Source organism: Schistocerca nitens, chromosome 7, assembly GCF_023898315.1.
Source record: "Schistocerca nitens isolate TAMUIC-IGC-003100 chromosome 7, iqSchNite1.1, whole genome shotgun sequence".
NCBI lineage: Eukaryota > Metazoa > Arthropoda > Insecta > Orthoptera > Acrididae > Schistocerca > Schistocerca nitens.
Window position 1 is genome coordinate 320,833,143 of NC_064620.1, and position 19,644 is coordinate 320,852,786.

Here is a 19,644-nt window from a genome sequence, read left to right on the forward strand (position 1 = left end):
GGAGACGACTGATACCCGTAAACTTTGTGGTCATGTGATCCTTGTACATGTGGTTGCGTCATGAGTGTCATGTAGATGGAAAAGGTGATATTGGCAGATAGTAAACAAAGTTAAGTGAATAGTGAGGAAACGGATTGCGGCGTCTATACATATAGTTTTCGATATGGAAGAATACAATGGAAATGGAACTGTGAGTGTTACGTACTGTCATCTCTCCTGAAATAAATTTATTGCGTCCTACGGTGATGGCGTTACTTGTGCAGAAGTATTATATTCTTCTGACATTTTTAGGATCTCTACAGCCATCACGGAGTGCTGTTGAAGATTCATGGAAGTCATGGAAAAGATGATGACGGCCATAGTTTGGGCACCTTGAGTATTGTGGAATTTGTAAGTGTTACAGCTGGAGTATAATAGTTAATGCACGAAGTTGACAAGGCTACTACCAAGTTACATGGTTGGCACATTGCGCTGTTAGTCCATAGGCTAATGATATGTTCACCAGAGGTCACAGGTCGTATGTACCAAAATACTCAAAGGTCACTGAAAAACTTGATAAATTGTGTCTGAGTGTTAAGAAAGCAGATCTGTGTATAGTATTACGTTAGTTCAACCTAGCACTCTAATACAAAAGTACAGACACTGCAACCTGTCTTCTAATTAGTCAACGCTGTTGTGGTTTCTTAGTAATGGAGTCGTTTGGTTACAAAGAAAACAAATTGACCAACATGAGTCCGAAACATTGTTATTATGTAGACGTAAAATATTTGGTTGACATGTCGTCATACTTTTTGCCGATTGGTACACCGTATATTTCCATTGTTCATATAACTTTGACAGCTTGCGGTGAAGGCCAAGCAGGTACCATTTTGACTAGGGAAAATACAGTTTCTGTGCTGCGGTATTAAATATTCAAAGCTGTGCATTCCACTTCCTATATACAGTGACTGAAAGAATGTTAATGACACTGCCAGCATATCCTTTCTCTTCTTTCATTGTTGATATCCTAACGCACAAAAACAACAGTTAAAACCTGGGCATCATTACCACATTATTTACATGGTCACAAATGCAGTGCTTACTGGAGTCATCATGAATCGCCATTTTCCTTTCATTGAAAATATGGGAAGCTATATCATTAATTTCAAAATGAAACAATCCCCTCTCACTAAAAGTGAAAGTTGAAACCTGTGAACTGTCATTAAATACTCCCCGCACAAAGTTGCACTAGGTAGTCTGACACTAGCTGTTCTGAAGACCAAGACAACCTGTTTCTTGAGGCAGTTGATCCCAAAATTATTTGTATTAGTTTGTCTTGAAAGCTTATCAGTATCTTAATTTGTTTGATGAGTGTAAATTCTTTTAGAGGTTCTTAAGTTACATAGGTCTTTATGCAGGCTTCTAAAATATTTAAAAGGTGATGTTTCAGTTTTAATATATGACAGGTCATTAGTTAATAGACTGTATTAGATTAAATGTAAAGCTGTGTGGAGACATCTACAGTTATAAGCTATTCAGACCCATGCAATAAGCCACTTCCTTGCAAGCTGCTAATTAGGTAAACTTCTAATGATTTGGTACATTTTTTAAATCTTGGATACTTCGGTTAAACCTGTAGAGCATAACCATGTTATCTCTCTCATGAACTCTTCAAAACAACAGCCTTCAAAAACAGATTACAGGTATTTAGGTAAAAAATCATAGCTTTTATCTGTTTGCAGTGTGTGGGGATATTGTAAACAGTCATGTAGCTCTAAATTGTGATATCATTTGATTATAATTAATACTGCTACTACTACTACTACTACTACTACTACTACTACTACTATTTGTTTCTGGGAAATCTCATAAGACATTGGATATTGTTTTAGTATCAAATTCATTGGCTTCGCCAACTCACAACTGAACTATTCCCTTCCAACCTAACCTATTAACCTATACTTTAGGTTAAGCTACAGATCAGTGTATCACCACGATCGGTGTATAGATATTAAATTTGTTGGCTTTGCCAGCTAACGACAAAACTGTGAATATATGCACCAAAGGTGATAGCAGCTATTATCATTGACACTGGCCAAAGCCAATAATTCGCATTTTGCTTGAAACATCTTTGAAATATGACTGATTTTATCACTTTTCAAATAGAGTATGCAAGGATATTTGCTAAACCATATTTAGTCCTTTCTTTGCAAGCAGTGCTCCCACTAATGTGTAGTTAGTGATGCATCAGACCCCGCTATCTGAGAGAATTGTGTACCTTAGCAAAGTGTTTCAAATGTAACATAATGATTTACAATAGTATGTCATCTCCATTAAATACTCTGTTCATATATTATTTTGCAATCCCCTTCTCTTCACCCAACCTTACAGCCATAATTTGGTGATTGCTCCTGATTGCTGAAACAATGAGCAGAAGAAGAGTGGTGTAAATTTCTGGATCTACATACTATGTACTCCATAAGCCACTGTGTGGTGCATGGCAGAGGTATGTGGGGGCGAATTTTTGACAAATGTGGGTATGAGACCAGTAATATGTAAGAGCAAATTTCATAAAATCACAGATCTTTTTAAATGCCACAGCAGATGAGCACAAGGAACTGACAAGTCCTCTCTGATGAAATTTTATAAAGAATATTTATAAGGTGCTTAGTACACTGTGTCAGAATTATTTGTGTGTATCTGAAGGAGTTATTTCAATGGTGTTTCTTTATTTTATTATATGTATATTGTGTCAAATTGGAGGGATACGCTGAGATTGTCAACTATGTTCTCTGGTCACGATTTCGGATTTCTCCTTGTCAAGCAACTAACAAATTAGTGCATAACTTACTGGAAGGAGTGAGAAGCCATCACTGTATCCCATAACAGCAGTGTAGCAACTGAACCCACCAGGAAAAAGTAATTTAGAATATCCAAAATGCTTTGTAGCAGATAAAAAGAAAAGGTTAACATGCTACTGGGTAGTAGGAATTCAAAATGTAATGTGCAATCCCACAACATTCTATCAAATCACTGCCAAGGAGTAGGATTGTATGTCTCTAAGAAACAGTGGTTGGAAGTAGCAAAAAACAAGCTGCAGATAGTCAGCAGAACAATTGGGTCTGATAAGTGTCGCACCAATCCTAATAAATTATAGTGCCAGACGGAGAGTTAGGATGGTGCTCTTTTATACACAAGTCCTTTAGTGTGATGATCAAAATGGTATATGAAGGAAATGGTGTATCACTTTAAGTACTATATATATTTAACTGGGTGTCTTTTATTTACTGACTAAAACATTCTCAACTTATCTAGGGATTTGCTCTTGTCTCTGTTTTAGAAGAAGAGGATGGTTAAATGTAGAGTACATTTTGAATTTTTTAAGGTATCTGACTTCTTTAACCTTAAGAGATGAGTCCCTTGTTTGTTTTAGTAATAAGCCAGCCACATCTAGGTTAAACAGGTTTATACTGCTAAAGCTCCTGTTGTTAATTAGTTTTGTACAGGCAGTTTTGGTTTCGTTTTACAGAGATGATGTGTGTGTCAACAAATAGGTAGTCTAGTGATAGTTATTTACTATACCAGTATATAAGCAAGTGAAGTCTTATGCAATGTAGTCTTGCTTTACTATACCAGTATATAAGCAAGTAAAGTCTTACGCAATGTAGTCTTGCTTGTCCACGTGCCTAGAGTATTCTAGCAGTTAGGTGCTCTTATTAGATAACCAGCAACCATCCATTTCAGTAACAATCGGATGATTATTGTAAGCATTCTGCAGTTAAGAGAGGTTGCTGGATGCCCAAAACACTAAGATTTTCTTGTTTTAATAGAATGCTGATCATTCTAGTGTGTCAGCAGTCACACATTTCTTTTATTTTTTCAACTTTGTACTAGTTTCTCCTGTTTATAAAGTTGAAAGAAGAGTACAGTTCTATATAGTGGTGTGTGTTGGTGGGGTTTTGGGAAGGTTGGCTCTTCCTGCTTTTCTGTCCTATAAGTACACTGGCTTGCCATCTGAGATGTAATAGTCATACAGCTGTTTCTCTTTTTTCCAAATGTGTCTAATTTCCCTATAGGCAGCATTTGTCTTTTCCTTGGTTGTGTGTGCATCTGTATAGTAGCGTTTCCCTCTAGCCATTCCTCATTAGCTGTTTTGCAGTCTCGGTCAATCTCATTTCTTGGACATCTCCATTCCCTTTCAATGAAATTCAGTATCTTATGACAGATCCAAGAATTTCTATTAGGCCTCATCTTTTTTACCTGTTGGGTCCACTGCAGCCTTCACTGTTTCATCTCTCAAAGTTACCTGTGGTATCATCTCTTTATCTTGCAACCTTTTGCGAATTCTTTGCTTTTAATCTGCAATTCATAACCAATAAATAATGGTCAGTGTCTGCATCTGCCCATGGAAGTGTCTTCCAGTTTAAAATCTAGGTTTGAAATCTGTCTTGCCATTATATAATCAACCTGTGACCTTAGTGTCTCCAGGTCTCTTCCATTTAAAGAATCTTCTTTCATGGTGCTTAAATCAAGTATTAGTGATGATCAAATTATGCCATGAGTAAAATTCTCCCTGGTTAATTTCTTTCTCCCAGTCCATATTCTCATACTATTTTTCCTTCTCTTCCTCTTGTTAATATTGAATTCCAGTCCCCCTTCACAAAATTTGGTCTCCCTTAACCACCAGTATAATTTCTTTTATCACATCATTGGTACATTATTTCAATGTCATCTGTGGAACTACTTGACTTGCAAACTTGTAGTGTTATAGTGTGTGTTGGTTTCATGACTGTCTTAAAAGGAGATGTCCCCAGCTGTGCAGTTGACTGTTTGCAACCACCTATGGGGTGGTGTAGGTTAAGAACCCAGGTATCACACCCTGAAGACATTCACCCTGGTGGGCCCTGGTTTATGTGTAACATCTGAAAAACAATTTAGCCTGATCCTCTAGAATATTAAATTAATGCCATATGCTTGACTGCCGTTGTAGCATAACGGATAGCTCGGAAGACTAGGAAACTGAAGTGGCTGTTGGAATTTTGTCACATTCATTAATGATTTTTTAGTATTTACTTCAAATGTAAATCTTTAAATTTTCTAATCCTTTGTCAAGTCATTATAACAATTGTATTCTTTATTTGCTCTCATATTGTCTTCCTGTCATTCTTTTTTCATTTGGAATCTTTGTCCATATGGTTTTAATTCTTTTTTATTTATATATTGTAATATTTAGTCATTTAAAAATACTGATCAAGCAACGGAAAAGTGAAATAGTTATTAGTATTCATATTGACAGTGCAACAGTCACAAAAATTTTCCATTGTGAGATGTACAGTTTTTTGGGTGGTAATCGTCATAAAAACATTTGAAACATAAATTTTTCTTGCACAATGGACAAACTATAAAAGCTATCTTTCTGCATTAACATAGTTTCTTCATCAAATTCAATGGGAAGCACACTTCATTCATGTTATGAAATAATGTCTTTTCGTTGCATCTTCGATCCATACCAGACATACCTCATGTTTCGAAAGACTGGTGCACAAGGAATCCGATGAAGAGTGGAATGTATTTCGATTACGTCTTCACATGCAGCAATTTCAGATTTATCTTGAAGTAATTCAGGTGTGCTCTGGCATCTTTTAGTAATATTTTTCACCTGACAATAAAAATATACATCACATGGCTGACACAGTATACTTTTGAGGAATGATTTTCACAGTGCATGTAGCTTTTCCAACAGTTCACCAATATTTTGTTGTATAAAGTGTTGACCATCTTACCACTCCTTGAATAAACTAGTAACAAAGTCATTTTCTTTAATGTATGGTTTCATTACAGATTGCACATATTGTCTGTACAGCTTTCATTAATTTTCCTGATTTTGAGCAGGTGACGGCTACGTTTCAGTATTCTGACTCCAAATTTTCAATTTCTTTAGCAACTTTAGGTCTAATTTATTTCTGGCCTCCAGCATATGTAAGAACACGGCAGAAATCCCCTTGTGAATGTCAATGTATATTGCGGTGTATATGAATGTGTAGCTTTCGCCAAATCTCTCTTGCATCACACTGTTTTTGATGCCAGAAATTCCAACGATAGATGATACGTTGATTTGTAATTGCAACCCATTTGATTGGTATTATTAAGAATGTTTGGATTGTAATTGCCTCTTATCAGCACTATTTGCTGCAGACTTACAAAGCAAATGTGAGATGAAAATGCAAAAAAATAAACAAAAAATAATTGATTTGTGCTTGGTAACTGCAAATCCACCAATGATTTTGAGCCCAAGGGAGAAATGAGAACAAATGAGAAAGTTAATATAATGGTTACAGTAACTTGCTAAAGGATTAGAAAATTTAAAAATATTACATTTGAAACAAAGAATTGAAGAAAAATAAAAATTAAGGAAAAATTTTAAAAAATAATAGGAATGTTAAAAAATCAAACCTGCCACCTTTTTTCCAGTCATTTTCACTATCCATTATGCTACAACAGCAGTCAAAAATGAGGTGTTAATTTAATGTTCTAGAAGAGGAGGTGGTTAAATTGTTTTTGTGGCTTTTACTCTTAAACAGCCCCCCCCCCCCCCCCATCTGAAGTATACTGTTTAGAATTAAAATGCAGAGAAATGGCAAAACACAATCCTTTGAGTATAAATGTGGTAGATGATTGCACTGGTACTCTCTTAATAATTTTTTATCCTTTTTTGTGTAAGCAAAATTTTTCTGTTAGCAGCCCGCAAAAATGGGGGATGTGTCTGCACTGGGGTCCTGAACAACAGTTGTTGATTTTTCCTATAGAAATTCACAGTTCTGAGATATTTCAATTTGTTCCATTGTGCCTTACCACATAAATTCAAGCAGTGGCTGCCACTTATAATACAAAAGAGAAAGGCTTATTGAAAGATTCATTTTCAAAAAATCTATAGGAGCTTCCATACTTCATTTGCAGTAATATCCCCTTACTATATTTCTAAGAATGCTTCCCGTTATTTGTGAAAACAATATGAAAAAAAGGGAATTAACAAAAGTGTTCTGTTGGAAATCATTAAATTACTTAGTTTTGAAGTATCATAGAAACTGTTACCAGTAACGAAAAGAGTCCATTTATTATCAAGCAGTGATGAGACTGTAACCCATAATAAGGGGAATAATTATTATTTTTTTCACTGAATAGTTTTCATAAAAGGGCATGAGAGAGAATGTGTAGCAAAGAAAACACAGTAATTCAGAAACATTGTTTCTTTTTGTGTGTGCGCAGAAAGTAAGATGCTACTCAGAACACGAACTTCAGAAATAGATGTAGTTTAGCTTGATTTACATAAAACTGTTCTCTTTGTGGGTGCAGTGGATGCCATTTAGTCCCAAATTATAGGTGCAGACATGCTAAATACATGTCCAACAACTGAGAACTGTATTCATATAGTTCACACACACAATACTACTCGCTTGCATATTAAATTTATTTTGGTTTTCAAGAAGAGAATTCTTGATCTGCCTACTGCCCCCTGCACACTCACCCAATATAGTGACTGAGGTGACACAATGATTAAAAAATTTGGCTTACAGAAGTACTTTTTTCTGAACAGTATTGGGTTTTCCATGCTTCACATAAATTGTTTCAACTACCCGTATCCAACTGAATTAGTGCATTGTATATAGTGATGGAATATTGAATCATGACAGAGGCTTTCCCAGCTGATGAACACAGCCTTGGGTAAAGTGAGTGAACGAGTAATCCAAAGGTAGATGGTTACTACACATCAAATATTAAGTATGTTAATATTTTCATAAAACATTTTGTTCCGTCTGTTTTGAGCTATGGTTTTTCATTGTATCATTGTGACAATTTTTATATCATTGAGAGATGATCCTTGGATGACTAAAGATAAAACAAGAAAATAAAAATAAAACTTGTCCAATATACTACACAGAAGTGGATCTAGATGATCTTTGAACATATTCATTTATCAAGTAATGTGTTTAGAAAGCTTGCAGTTGGTCGGCACTGTGATGCGTTTGAGTGCCAACTATATCAGTATAGTATTATCTTCAATTACAATTAACCTTATTGTTAAAAGAAGTAGTCATTACAGTTGCAAAGATTACAGTAATGTAGAAATTACAGTGAATTCCTAAGTGTATATCCCCTTGTCATGTTTTAGTGTTTACTGTATTATGAGGATCATACTGAAATTAGTGTGCTAACCTTTTTTTAGAGCTGCAGTTCTAACAAACTGATAAAAATGGCTAAATTTTCATAATCTACAGACTTTCCACTGTGTTGACATATTGTGGTGTCATTAACTTATTAAGATTTTATTTTATTGTGTACTTTCATTAAATTCCTCATAAAAGGACAAAAGCTGCTTCGGAATTTCTTCTAAGACTGTCTTCACATTCGCCATAGAAGTGCCTGTGCAATACACAACACGAAGAGTTAACAGGTGCACACGAGAGATGATGGACATGTTACTGTGAATGAAATTGCATCAAAACTTGCAGTAGGGTATGATGCAATGTACAGAATGATTGATAGTGTAGGTTGTCAAAACATTTGTGTCCATGGGGCATTTATTGACCAAAGACCAAGAAGTTCAGGGAAGAACCATCATGTTAAAATTTCTTCAGAGATTTCAAAATGGAGGAGGAAGTTTTTTTAGCAAATACTCCAACAGACGATAAAAACTAGTTCTCGTTACAAACCTGAAAGAAAACACCCGAGTATAGAATGGTACAATTTTGATTCTCCATCAAAATAGAAAGCAAGAACCATATGATCTGCTGGGAAACTAATCGGTGTTGTCTTCTGAGGTGCAGTGTATTGCGTTCTGTTTGATCTCCTGTATTCTGGACACACCATAAATGCCCTCCACTATTTCCAGGCATCTTGGAACCTCCATAATATATCATACCATAAGTGCCCTGGGAAGATCGTCATCTTGAACCATGGTAGTACATGATCTCTCACTGCTTGTGTCATTGTGAAGAAAATTAGCCTTTGATACCCTGCCTTTTTGTCCCAGTTTGTCATTATACCGTCTTTATGGTTCAGTGAGAAAACAGCTGTTAGTCCAACACTATGAGACATTGGAAGACATCCAGAAGCAGTACATCTACAGAGAAGGAATTTTTTATACATAGATAAGTGTGCAAAGAAATGGAGATTGTTGAAAAGTAACAGAAAATGAAAAGTAATAGAAAGGTTTGTAGATTATGGTGATGTACATGCTTGCTCTAAGATAAAGTAAAAATTATATCAACTGTTTGCTCATGACTCTCAGTACAATCCTCATATTTCAGGGTGCAGCAGCGAAACTTGATTATTCGAAAGATCAATAAAACAAAACAAAAAAAGTGCTCCACTTATTTCTTCTTGTGTTTCTACCTATTTGGGAAATCAGAATTATACATTTAAAAAATATCTAGTAAATACCGTATATTGTCAGTACATCGATTTCATCAATTTCTTAAGGTAGCTCTTTTGTGCACGTTGTTGGTTTTGTGGGCTATTGCTAGACGAATTTTCTCCTTCAGGTGTAAAGGATCCATAGACAACTGATGGTAATGATGATTTTATATAGCCTCATTTAAAAAAGAATAGCAAAAGGCTATATTGAGCAAGTGCTCTGATCTCAGAAAATAACCTATCAAGATCCAGTCTCCAGAGAACTTTCCCTTTAAAACATGCATTGCATTTCTCATGTCTCCATTTTGCTGAAAAAATGCATTCCTAAAATCAATTTGTTAAAGACTGGGTAAGTAGTAGTTCTCAGATATGTTAACAAATTGCTAAGACTTCACAAAGCTCATCACATGAAACACTAGCAAGTTCTAAGGCAACTTCTCAAGCAGCTTTTTCCATGCATTTTGCCGTGCAAAATAATTGTGTACACTGATTTCTTGCTCAACATCCAACTTTTTCCGATGGAAACTAACATTATCATGAAGATAGACCTGAGAATGATCAGAAAGTTGGAGGTCAGATGTATGCTTAAATACTGAGTGCCAGTAAATTTACAAAAATTAGTGTCTAACTGCTTCAGTGTTTTGTAGTGAACACATGAGCTGAGGTAACTGCATTTTTCCTCTTTGCACATTCCCAGTTGCCTTGAAGCTGTCCACCCATGAAACAACTGATTTGCTGGCAGAAAGAAGGGGTTTGTGAGGAATATTGCAGTGTGCACAAAATGAGTGCTGCACAGTGACAATCAACTGGTATTTGAAAAAGTAGACCTCTGCAACAAACACCTGTCTTGCACATTTGGCAAAGGTGGTTTTGGTGCTGAGGCTAGTGGTAAACAAAGTTACTAGTCCACTGCTTTGAATGAGACCATCCCCACTCTTGGCCTACAATACATCCCTTTACAGCACCCCATTCAAATCTGCAAGTTTCATTGCTGCACCCTGTAGTATTCATGCACTATACTACTTTTTAATACTGAGTATGAAACTTAGCCCACAGGAAAGGCTATTGAGTGGAAAACATCAGATGTGTCTGTTGATTCAGAGACTCATGACCAAGATTGGTCTGTTGTACATACTGTCGGGAACCGTACTCGAACAGTGAGCTGTGAGTGTTACTTTTATTCTGGTTATGAAACTCTTACTTTTAAGTCTCATTAGTATGATCTTACGTAACAGTGTAGTTTTTCATTATTTGTTATAGCTTCAAGTGCGGATAGTCAGGCACAAAGCAGATGTCTTCGAATTCCTTTATCGGATGTCAAAAGTTTCAGAGTCACAAGAAATAAGCAACAGCTCACTGTAATGCAGAGAGATGGATCAGTACACAGTTCATTCTTCTTTCAGAATGGAAATGCAGATTGTTTTGTAGATGCGTTGAAAGGAAATTTAAAGACTGTGAGGTAAGATAACCTTTTTCTTCTATTTGTGAGAAAATAACTGTTGCTTGGTAGTTCTTTTCTTATTGGCAACAGATTTGTGATTTCCATGTATGGTGAAAATCATGTATCACCATATGTTTTAATTATCTTCTTACTATAATTATGATTGAAGATTTGTTTTAAGTATTCTGCAAAGATATTTGTGGAATTGAATTATGAATATTTGTCAGTCATGACAAATGCTTTGTAATTGATAAAATGCCTATAAAAGTAACCATAGGGATCAAAGAAGATTATATGAACACATTGTCATAGTCACCTTATTCCTAGACCCCATTTGCTGACTCCTATGTAATGCACTGTTAGCTTTCACATCATGAAGACATTCTTCATGAATATGGGGATCTGAAATGTGCAAAACTTGTAATTGTACAAGAATCTATGCAGTACCTATACTGCTGACAATATGCTCAAAGGCAATAAAAATATTCAGACAGCAGAAGTTTGATATCTACAGTCAATTTGATCTTGTTTGTGTAGTGTGTACTGCTCATCCCTTTCTTGTATGTTTGATATTTTGCTTGCAAAGCTGCGTATTTTTCCTTGTAACATTGCACAGCTTTGTAATCTGATGGATCAGATATGTAAATATCAGCAGTGGACATAAAAGGGACTGTTGAACTTTTTACGTATCTAGAGAGCAGATCTTAGTGAAAATGTGATACAAACTGCATTACGTGTGGACTTCGGTCATAGAAGACCATACAACAGCAATGACTCCCAACCATGGTCAGGCTAGTAAAGAGCATGTAATTGCCCAATAACTTCTGGAAAAGATAGAATCCCCACATTATTCACCACATTACCCACTCAGCGCAAAGACTATATAAGAGTAAGGTGCTGCATGCTTACACCATGAAAAGGGTAAAAGAGTAACTGGTTATAAATATGGAATTATTCTGGGCAGATTAGCTGATAAATGCTTGAGACACTAAGATTGTTCAAGGGGGAACCATCATTATCGAGACAAAGGATATGCCTCCAAAGATCGTTTGGCAATGGAGAACCAAGAACATTTAGATTCCATTGAAGAGGTATGGGTATTCCATAAACTTCCCGTGATTTGAATTCTTGAAGTGGCACATGTTCACTGGTAAAAATGCGTGCAAAGTGCATTGCCCTGTAACGGGACTTCGACAGGACAGGAATGTCTGTGTGTCCCTAAAGTCTTTCACTGCCAGGCCAAGATATTTTCATGATTGAACAAAAGATAATATTAAGAAATATGAAATAATTTTAGCTGATTGTGTCCATTCAATGTAATATGTCTTATTCTCAGTAGGGATTGCATGTTGCAAGGTACTACTCCTACTCTCATGGCAAAAATAGTCTTTTGCTGATTTTAATGTTGAAGTAGCATGTCTGAAGGTCCCCATTATGGATTATATGAGTGATATTGAGCAATTGTAATCTGTACTGGAAGAATGGTTAAGGGCTTGCTATATTTCTTTAATACCTCTTGAGAAATTATATTATTTTCTTTGCAAAAAACATGTTAAAATGCCATGTAGTCATAAGGAATTCCAGTCTTGAATTCTGGCAGGTTTTTACAGTTTTGAATTTCAGACAGTGCCATGTTAGGTTAATATTCATATTAATTTGCCAGACTCCAGTCTTTCCTGCAGCTTCTGTTGATAATAAGTGTAACAATCTGTTAATTGTTGCTTTTTGCTTGCAGAATATATTTCTCACAGTAACATCATGTTTTTCAGGTCTAAAAAGGATAAGAATCTGTACTTAATTCTGGACCAGCCAGAGAGCCAAGTTCTAGATCGATCCTTTGCCGAGCTGGATCTGTTCACAGAAAATACAACTTATGCAGTATGGAAGTTTGTCAAAAACCTTCACAATCACCCTTATGAGACAACAATGGAAGCATTCAGCAAGCTGACTGATGTTTTGTGTATGTAATTGAGAAATTCTATATTATTCCTCTCAATTTCTTTGAACACGTAATGACAGAAGGTAATGCCTTTTAAGGTTGGCAAAGCAGATATTTTTGTATCTGTAATTCAGTCTGGTTCTTGGTGAACAGTTAAACATAATCACTCGTGTGTTGAGACACAAGTCACAAAAAGTTCACAAAACAGTTGTACAACAAAGGTCTACTCAAAATTGCTGTATGTTGCATAGATTAGTGCACTCATTTAACAAATTTGTTGTTCTTCATTTAGTTCACAAGTGACTTATTAACAGATTAGTGAATACAGTTACCACAGAATAAATGACACATTGTTTATAAGTTATGTAGCGTGTGAATTCTCGAGTACCAATAAGAACAATTTCGAATTAAAAAACTTGAATTTAGGGTGTGGGAACCACTCGTAGTGAAGGCAAAAATCACTCTCTTGACCAAATGGTATCACAGTCAAAGTAGAACTTTGGATGGTAATGTGTGGAAGTCACTGTATTCAGATCCCAAGTAGCCCTAGTCGTCATGAAGGCACAACAGCCAGTCCAGAGAATATTCAGATATAAGAGATGTGGTGTAGTGCTGTCTTCAGTACATCAGCTAGCCGTGGAGAGGAACACATTAGCTATCAAATAGAAGTGAGGATGGGTCTGTGACCACGTGACCGTTTTGTCGTAAATCTACTGGCTGATAGGCCCATGTGACCTGCCACCCTGTGGTGCACACAGCCACGCCACCAAACATAAATGTGTCAATAGTATGGAGCCATCCATGAATATATCCTGTAGGATTACAAGAACCAGACTAACATTTAAGTGCATGAATCTCAGGTGGTTGTTAATGATAACTCTACACACACACACACACACACACAAACTTTTTTTTAAAGCCATTTGCACAGGAAGTTGAATGTTAACGACTATGTGAAATTGGAAAGGTTATTAAGGACTGTTAAATGTGAGGAAAGCTGGGAGTGTTGATGTTGCTTTTGGTACAAACGTTCATTTAGTCAATAATATTTAGTAAACTGCAAAACAGTTTAACATTTTCAAAAGTGTGTGTTAATGATATTGACAACCTTTTTTTCCTTCCACGGGTTCGAAGCAGCACCTTAGATTTGTGGACAATATGTTGCTCAGTACATAATCAGTTTTCTTTTGTACTGTGATGCAGAAGTCAACAGTGAAGGCTGCTTGATTAGTGAAAACCAAAGCTAATCAACTGAGCCATCTTCCAATCTGGACCAAATGATATGCACTACTAGTAACACTTGACCTCACTTCTGAATGTTGATGATTTAAAATACTAGGATGAAAACCTGGTTTTGATTATCTTATGTTTTGACATTATTTCATGTGCTGGTCACTGATTTGCTCAATGAAAGTGCAGCAACCATACCTTGTCACACATTATTACTAGGGACAGGAATAAAGTTTCATTTTTTCGTCATATTTAGCATTACTTTTTTCTAAATTGCTGTTACTTTTAGCCATGTTTTTCTAATTTTGTTACTTTTTTTGCCAGAATCGGTGTTGTTTATTTGGCAAAACTCGGCCTTTCTTTCTTTTTTTTTTTCCTTAAATTATTTTTTTTTTTCAAATTCATTATCTTCATTCTGACTTCGATGTTAATTTACAGAAGTCAGTGTGGGTGTTTGTCGTTTATTCTAATATCGGTGCTGTTCTGGTTGTCACATTAAGGTTAGTAATGCGGGAAATGGATTGTCAGTTTAAGAGTGTACTCTAACTTCAGATTTGGGAGATAAGTCAAAATGGAGTTTTAACATTCTGTGTCGGTTAAGGGTATTAGTAAATTGCTGTCCTCAGATTTAAAACGTGTTTATATGGAAAAATTAAAAATTTTGTGATATATGTGACTGTAGGCTTTCCCGGCATAAACTGTTGATGAAGGTTCTCTGGTCTCCAGCCAATCATAGCATTGATATCTCGTGACGTTTCGGGAAGTGTCGTACTACCCATCTTCTGACAAAGTGTCGAGATTTGCAGAGAGTGGGCTATTTATATGTGCGGTCACCCCCCTCCACTAGACCTCGGGTGGCTGTGGTGGACCAGCGGCATGTGCGCGGTGGAACCCTGTTATAGCGGCACTCTATCAGGAGCGCGCCCGTTGACATCCTCCGCCACTGACGCAGACAGAATGCTTACACCGAGAACTAAACATAGCCACCTGGGGCGACTGCTATCCCCACCACCGCGTGCACGCCGCTGGTCCACCGCAGTCACCCGAGGTCTAGTGGAAGGGGGTGACCGTGCATATAAATAGCCCGCTCTCCGCGAATCTCGACACTTCGCCAGAAGATGGGTAGTATGACACTTCCCGAAACATCGTGAGATATCAACACTACCACCCGGCTGGAGACCTGAGAAACCTTCATCAACAGTTTGCGCCGGGAAAGCCTACAGTAACATAGACGACACCTCTACAGGGAGGAAATAGTCTGCAGCTTCAAACGGCTGCAGAAAGAACACACCAGGAAAGCGAAACTTCTCAGCACACTGGCTTTCCTACAATGCTGTCGAGACAATAACATTTTTCCAAGGTTTGTGGTGATTCGATATCCAGTAAAATCTAAGAAGACCGTCCGGATATTATGACAAGCAGGCATAGCTGTAGTAAGGGAGCGCATTCATTTCACTGGGCAGGAGCTTGACAGGAATGCGTGCATCCTCCTCACAAGCCACCTACAACTGGCAAGGACATTACCAGCCTATCTGTGGGAATGGGCCAACTGCAGCATGTACTCCAACAGTGAGGTGCAAAAACTGGGCTCTAAATCTAAGCAACTCAGCAAATTCGGCAGACTAGCCGGGACTTAGACAAAAAAAAAAAAGGAGATGAATGACACCAGAGCTGTGGTCAATTTGACTGGAAAAGAACTGGACTCTGCCACAATCGCAGTCCTCAAAAAAGGACTGAATTTCGCCCCCATTCCCATAATGATCCCGAAATGAGACATTATCAGCAGCGTGGATGCAGCAGTTCGAGGGCTTCCAAAGGAGGAAGCAGAGGAAGTTAGACGGGGAACTTGCAGAATAATCAACAGATCTCGATTACCTAAAAATAACGTTTCTGCGGAAGAACAAGCAGCTCTCCGGCCCTTAGAGATGAGCCTGACATAACAATCCTACCAGCGAACAAAGGGAACACTACAGTGCTATTAAGCACTGCCAAGTATTGATAGAAAATAAACCTGTTGCTACAAGACGAGGCCTACAAGAGTCTGAAGAAGGATCCAACCCCGATGATGAGTAGAAAGACGATAGCTCTGCTGAAGAAATCTGACTTACCTGAGCCAATGAAGAAGCGGCTGTACCCCAGAACACCAGCGATACCACGCCTCTATGGACTCCCCAAGATCCTTATGGAAGGGGTACCTCTGAGACCGATTGTGGACTTCATCAACTCTCACAGTTATGGACTTGCAAAATACCTAGCAACACTGCTCAAACCCCTTGTGGGACACTGCAGCACCACGTGAGAAACTCAGCCGAATTCATAAAAATACTCAGGGACATGCGACTACAAAGGGAGGACCTACTCGTGAGCTTCGACGTGACGTCACTTTTCATGAAAGTGCCCCTTCAAGATTCCTTGGCACTTTTAGCTCAGCATTTTGAACCACAAACAGTCAGCCTCTTCAAACACGCACTAACAACCACCTACTTTCAGTGCAATGGGGAATTCTTTGAGCAGATCGATGGTGTGACCATGGGCTCCCCACTGGCTCCTGCGATTGCAAACCTTTATATGGAACATTTCGAGGAGGTGGCCCTTCAAACTGCCAGACAGAAACCAAAGCACTTCTTCTGCTATGTTGACGACACTTTTGTCTTGTAGGGACATGGCAAACAGGCGCTAGACGAGTTTCTGGAACACCTCAACAGCATCCATTCGAACATCAAATTAACAATGAAAATGGAGGAAAATGGATGCCTCCTCTTCCTTGATACAGGATGTATACGAACTGGGAAAACTATGAGATCTGGGAAAAACCCGGGAATTTTTTCATCCGGGAGAAAACCGGGAAAAACCCGGGAATTGTTTGGAGTTTTGGGGAAGTTTTCATTGTTTTAGTTTTCAGTTAAATTTTTGTGATTTTGAATGGTAGGAACCAATACTCTAACAAAGGATATTACTTTATCCTGCTACTGCAGAATAATACTGCAGCAACAAAACATGGACAAGAGAGAAAAAAAAAAAACCTTAAGTTTCAAAGGAAATGCGCCACATACAACAACAAAACAATACTCATACAAGCGTCTGCCAACAGCAAAATGTGTCAAAAGCTTTAGGAAGACTACACAACGCTTTGTAACAACAAATTGCCTCCAATAAGCTTGGCATGACAACTGTTTAAATTAGATTCATTTGAGAAGTTGCAGTCGGGCCCTTGCGCATGGGCAGTTGAGTCGCATATGAGCAATACCTTCTCCTGCTTCTGGTTACAGAAGTGTGGCTGGGTGCCACTACTTAATATTGCCCCGGTTCAGAAATTAGTAAATCTGGGGCTGATGCACAGAGCAGTCTGACTTGTGGTGGGGGGTGGGTCATCTCCATGTGACTTGTGTTTATGTTTAGTGATTTTGTTGTTTTCTCTTCCTTTATTGCTCTCACGTTAAATGATAACAAAACAGATTTTTGTGGCCGGGAGCTATCAAATGAATTAAAATATGTTCGTGTTATTACGGAAGGCTAAAATATGTTATTAGTTTTAGATTTTATTTCCACCTTTCTGACAGTCAAACATTAATCGCCTTACAGAACGATGAAGTTATTTTTGCTGGTTTGCTAAAGAGATTTGGCTTTTATTAATCTTTTCTGTTGAGGCAGTCAATTTATTTGAAACTAAGTGTTTAATTTCACACTATTGGCTAGTTTCAACTGTTCACTGCATTTCAAGTGCACATATGGCATTATGCAATAATAAAGAACCAAACATGAGATAATACAGTACTGGTACTCCAAGAAAATTTACATATGAATGTGCATTTTAAACCGAATTATGCGTTTTAGTATGGTTCACAAAATTCCGAAGCTCTTGAAGTATCCTCTGGTGTCTTGTTTCTTTTATGACATAATGTAAGATCTTTTAATGTTTTACACGTATGAACATATGGGCTTCCTGCTTCATCGTAGCTGCGCAAGCGCGGTGACGCTCGTTACCTGGTGCTCTCTTGAAACTGCAGAAATGAACCTATTTCTAACAGGTCGTGGGAAAATATTATGAATGGTGGTTTGAAAAGCGTTACATTCAAAGCAGGTTTCCTTTAACTTAAGATGAGCTATGTGCGAGAATGTACGATGAATTTCTATCAAAGGCCTTTCAAAGTGTGTTTTTTCCCCCGTGAATTTCGTTTCCTAAAGTGCCGGGAAATTCTACTCCAGTATATAAAACCATAAACATTTAAAGGATTGATGAGTTTTACAGTGCCAAATAAGAGTATACTGCCACTTAACATGGAAAAAGTGTGTCTTCACCCGGGAGAAAGTGTATTTTTAACCGGGAAATCCGGGAAAAATACGGGAATTTTTTTTCCTTGTCCACGTATACACCCTGTGATATTTTCATTAAGAGGAAGGCAGATGGTTCACTGTGCCATGCAGTACATAGGAAGAAGACACACACAGGCCTATACCTTCATGCAACAAGCTGCCACCATCCAGCACAAAGACAAACAGTACTGACCACCCTGGTACATAGGGCGCACGCCTTATGCGACAAAGACAGCCTACCATCCGAGCTGCAATACCTGAGGGAAGTCTTCAACCAAAATGGCTACAGTGAAATACAGATCAACAGGGCGCTTAAAAGGAAGAAGGAAGCAGTGAGAACCCCAGAAGAAGATGAAGATGAAGATGAAGAAAATAGCAGAACACAGCATAAATGAAGAACACACCGTCAACTTCGAAAACATGAAGGTACTGTGCCGAGCATCTGGCTTATGGGAAAACGTTATCTAAGAATCCATAGAAATAAGGATTCACGACCATCTGGTCAACAGAGATGAGGGATACCAACTCAGCATAACATGGAACCCTGCGATAGCGGCAGTACGTCGGGAGTGCGCCCATCAAAGTCCTCCGCCGCGGATGCAGACAGAATGCTTACACCGAGAACTGAACGGGGCCGCTGGGGGTGCCGCTATTCACACCACCGCATGCACGCTTCTGGTCCACTGCAGCCACCCGAGGTCTAGTGGAGAGGGGTGACCGCAGCTATAAATAGCTCGCTCTCCGCAAATCTCGACATTTTGCCAGAAGATGTGTAGTATGACACTTCCCGAAACATCGTGAGATATCAACACTACCACCCGGCTGGAGACCCAAGAAACCTTTATCATTTTTGTGATATCTTGCAGAAATCTCCATTTTTCACAAAAAAACTGCTGAGTCATGTTATTTTCATGTTATCATTTTCATAGAATTTTCGTATCTCTAGTTATTACTCTCTTTCTATTGACATCTGTTAGTTGGTTGTTCAAATACAGCTAAAATAATTTAGAAGATCTGAGTTTTGATAAATGTTTTCCTTGTGTGGTGGTATAATGTACTTCTAGAAAGATTATAGTAATTACAGAAGATATCACTCAGTAGCTGAATACATATTGTGAAGATAGTGTGCACCAAGAAGAAGTAGCAACTACTTGTGCACCACATCTGGAAATTGAAGATGGACTATAATAATAATAATGGTGGCCATTCAATCTGGAAACTGAGAAATGTCAGGGAATTGTAAAGTTCCAGGAAAAGTCTGGGCATTTCTGGAATTTTAGTTTGTAGCTTTTGTAATGACATACATACAGATCTCACATAAGATACT

At 37.8% G+C, this 19,644-nt stretch overlaps 1 protein-coding gene across 3 annotated transcripts in view; it reads left to right on the top strand.

Annotated features, from left to right (window-relative positions):
• The first annotated feature begins 31 nt into the window (after positions 1 to 31).
• The window catches only part of LOC126194743 (TBC1 domain family member 15), a 60,928-nt gene continuing 41,315 nt past the window's right edge, over positions 32 to 19,644 (top strand). The window contains exons 1-5 of one of the 3 annotated variants that reach the window (XM_049933006.1): positions 32 to 190; positions 292 to 390; positions 10,443 to 10,557; positions 10,654 to 10,852; positions 12,604 to 12,794. In XM_049933006.1, the coding sequence (XP_049788963.1) occupies positions 164 to 190; positions 292 to 390; positions 10,443 to 10,557; positions 10,654 to 10,852; positions 12,604 to 12,794 (631 nt within the window). In that variant the 5' untranslated portion in view covers positions 32 to 163. Of the gene's footprint in view, positions 191 to 291; positions 391 to 10,442; positions 10,558 to 10,633; positions 10,853 to 12,603; positions 12,795 to 19,644 lie in introns of those variants that run through there. The other 2 variants (XM_049933009.1, XM_049933008.1) reach the window with 2 other exon arrangements.